At 47.0% G+C, this 2,443-nt stretch overlaps 1 protein-coding gene across 1 annotated transcript; it reads right to left on the bottom strand.

Moving 5' to 3' along the window:
- Positions 1-279: 279 nt before the first annotated feature.
- LOC147986196 (uncharacterized) lies at positions 280-1,626 on the bottom strand. The gene is made up of 2 exons (XM_087541911.1): positions 1,324-1,626; positions 280-1,269 (listed from the first exon to the last, which is right to left on the bottom strand). The coding sequence occupies exons 1-2, from the start codon at positions 1,624-1,626 to the stop codon at positions 280-282; spliced, it is 1,293 nt and encodes a 430-aa protein (XP_087398037.1).
- Positions 1,627-2,443: the final 817 nt, after the last annotated feature.

Here is a 2,443-nt window from a genome sequence, read left to right as displayed (position 1 = left end):
GCGAAGAGATTTGTCGATTTCCTCCTTAAGTTCAAGGAGTTCATGAGGCGGCATCTTGTAGGGTCGTTTGGCGATAGGAACAATGTCTAGTTTCAAGTCAATGACGAACTCGACAGCCCAGGCAGGAGGTATTCCTGGAAGTTCTTCTGGAAAGACATCTAGGAAGTCGCGAACAACTAGAATCTTTTCGATTCCCTCAAGAGGTGTTGCGTTCAATGCATTCAAGACATAAAGTCGTGCTTCAGCATTTTGAACCAGACGAGCATTGTAGCTTACTATCTAATATGAAGGGTGCAGAAGGTGGACGGTTTTAGTGGCGCAAACGATAGAAGCCGTATGTGCTTTCAACCAATCCATTCCCAGAATGAGGTCAATATTGGAAGACTTTAGAATAATGGGAGAGGCATGGCACTCTAAACCTTCAATCTCAATGACGACATTGTGGCTAACCATGGTGGTTCGACATTGGCTCGCGGGGGTGTTTACCACTAATGGAATGTGCATCTCTTCGTATTTAATGCCATGCCTGAATGGAAAATCTTCTGATATGAAAAAATGAGATGCTCCTGAGTCAAACAAAATAGATGCTGGTACTGAATTAACTAGAAGAGTACCCATCACAATAGCAGGCTGGTCTTGAGCTTCATTCATATCAATGTTGTTAGCCTGCCCACGACCATAAGGTCGGGCATTATCGTTGCAGGGTTGATTGTTACCACGAGCATTAGAAGGCAGAGCCAGCTGATTCTGATTCTGAGGGTAGTTCCTGGAACGGTGACCTGGAAGGCCACACTTGAAGCACAGACCATCATTGGGATTGGGAGCAGAAGCTTGGGGTGGTACCGCCCGAAGAGTCTGCCTCTGCGGTGGAGGGGGAAGACGAAGTGTAGCATAGGACTGTCTTGGTACAGGTGCAGTTGGACGATACATGCTGTGGGGGATCCATATCCAACGCTTCTGTGCTGACGGGCCCGAAGATGAGCCAGCGACACGGCTGCGCCGGAGGGATCCCTGGTGTTCCTGAAGACCTGTCTCAACCTGAATAGCCTTGTTCACCAAAGTGGTGAAATCAGCAAAGTCATGAACGAGCAGTGCTAGCTTGATATCCGGGTGAAGTCCGTCACGGAACTTCTCCTGCTTACGAGCATCAGTAGCAATGTCTTCTTCAGCGTAATGGGACAAGTCCAAGAATTCCCGCTGATAAGCATCTACAACCTTATTGCCTTGGGTGAGGTTGCGGAACTCGCGCTTCTTCTTGTGCATGATTCCCTAAGGGATAAAACGAGCACGGAAAGCGTCTTGGAAATCCGGCCAAGTGATGACCGTTCCAGCAGGTAGGGTACGCCTGTGGATGCCACACCATTGAGCAGTGGGACCCTTCAGAAAGAATGATGCAAAGGTGACATAGCTAGCAAGGGCCACACTAGCAGACTCCATTTCATACATGATGTCGCGGAGCCAGTCATCAGCATCAAGGGGTTGAGTTGAGCTGCAGTAAATAGTTGGGTTGAGATTCATGAAGTCCTGCAGCGTTACTGGGGTTGGCTGTTGATTCATGTTCGGACGAGGAAACTGAGCCATCATTCCTTCCATGAACTGGCGGTTCAGGTCAAATTGTTGCATCATTCCAGCAAAGAATTCAGGTGGTGGTGGATCGTTGGCACCACATCCACGACCAGGGGTCTAACCATCCTGCTAACATGTAACAGGGGGTAGTTCAGCATTGAGCATTTGCACATACAAGGATCGTTCATGATGAAACATGCATAATGAAAGAGGTACGTTGGATACCACATAGTAGTCAACATGACAGAGTGTGTACTATTGAGAATACTATTCTAAGGACTAACTATGGCTTATCCAACTTTGGGGTGAATGTGGTCACGGGATCCTAATGTTAGAGTTAGTAAATTCATTTAACCCGAATGGAAGAGAGATCAGAGTCCTAGAGTATAGACGATGAATAAAAGATCCTAATACCACCAATGGCGACGTGGGCCCGTAAGACACACAACCAATGTTAGTAAAAGTTTTTCAGTGACTAGACTCAACTTCGGCCAAGGAGTTGGAAAGGGGGCTACCTACAGGCAGTCGGCTCTGATACCAACTTGTGACGCCCCCGATTCAATCATACACTAATCATACACGCAAATGTGTACGGTCAACATCAGGGACTCACGGGAAGATATCACAACACAACTCTAGACACAAATTAAAATAATACAAGCTTTATATTACAAGCCAGGGGCCTCGAGGGATCGAATACATAAGCTCAAAAACAAACAAGTTAGCGGAAGCAGCAATATTTGAGTACAGACATAAGTTAGACAAGACTGCCTTAAGAAGACTAGCACAAAAGCAACAACGATCGAAAAAGGCAAGGCCTCCTGCCTAGGAGCCTCCTAACTACTCCAGGTCGTCAACGGCCGTCACATAGTAGTAC

Source organism: Triticum urartu, chromosome 2A, assembly GCF_056163025.1.
Source record: "Triticum urartu cultivar PI428250 chromosome 2A, HENAU_Tu73, whole genome shotgun sequence".
Lineage (NCBI taxonomy): Eukaryota > Viridiplantae > Streptophyta > Magnoliopsida > Poales > Poaceae > Triticum > Triticum urartu.
This window is presented reverse-complemented; position numbering and strand designations above follow the sequence as displayed.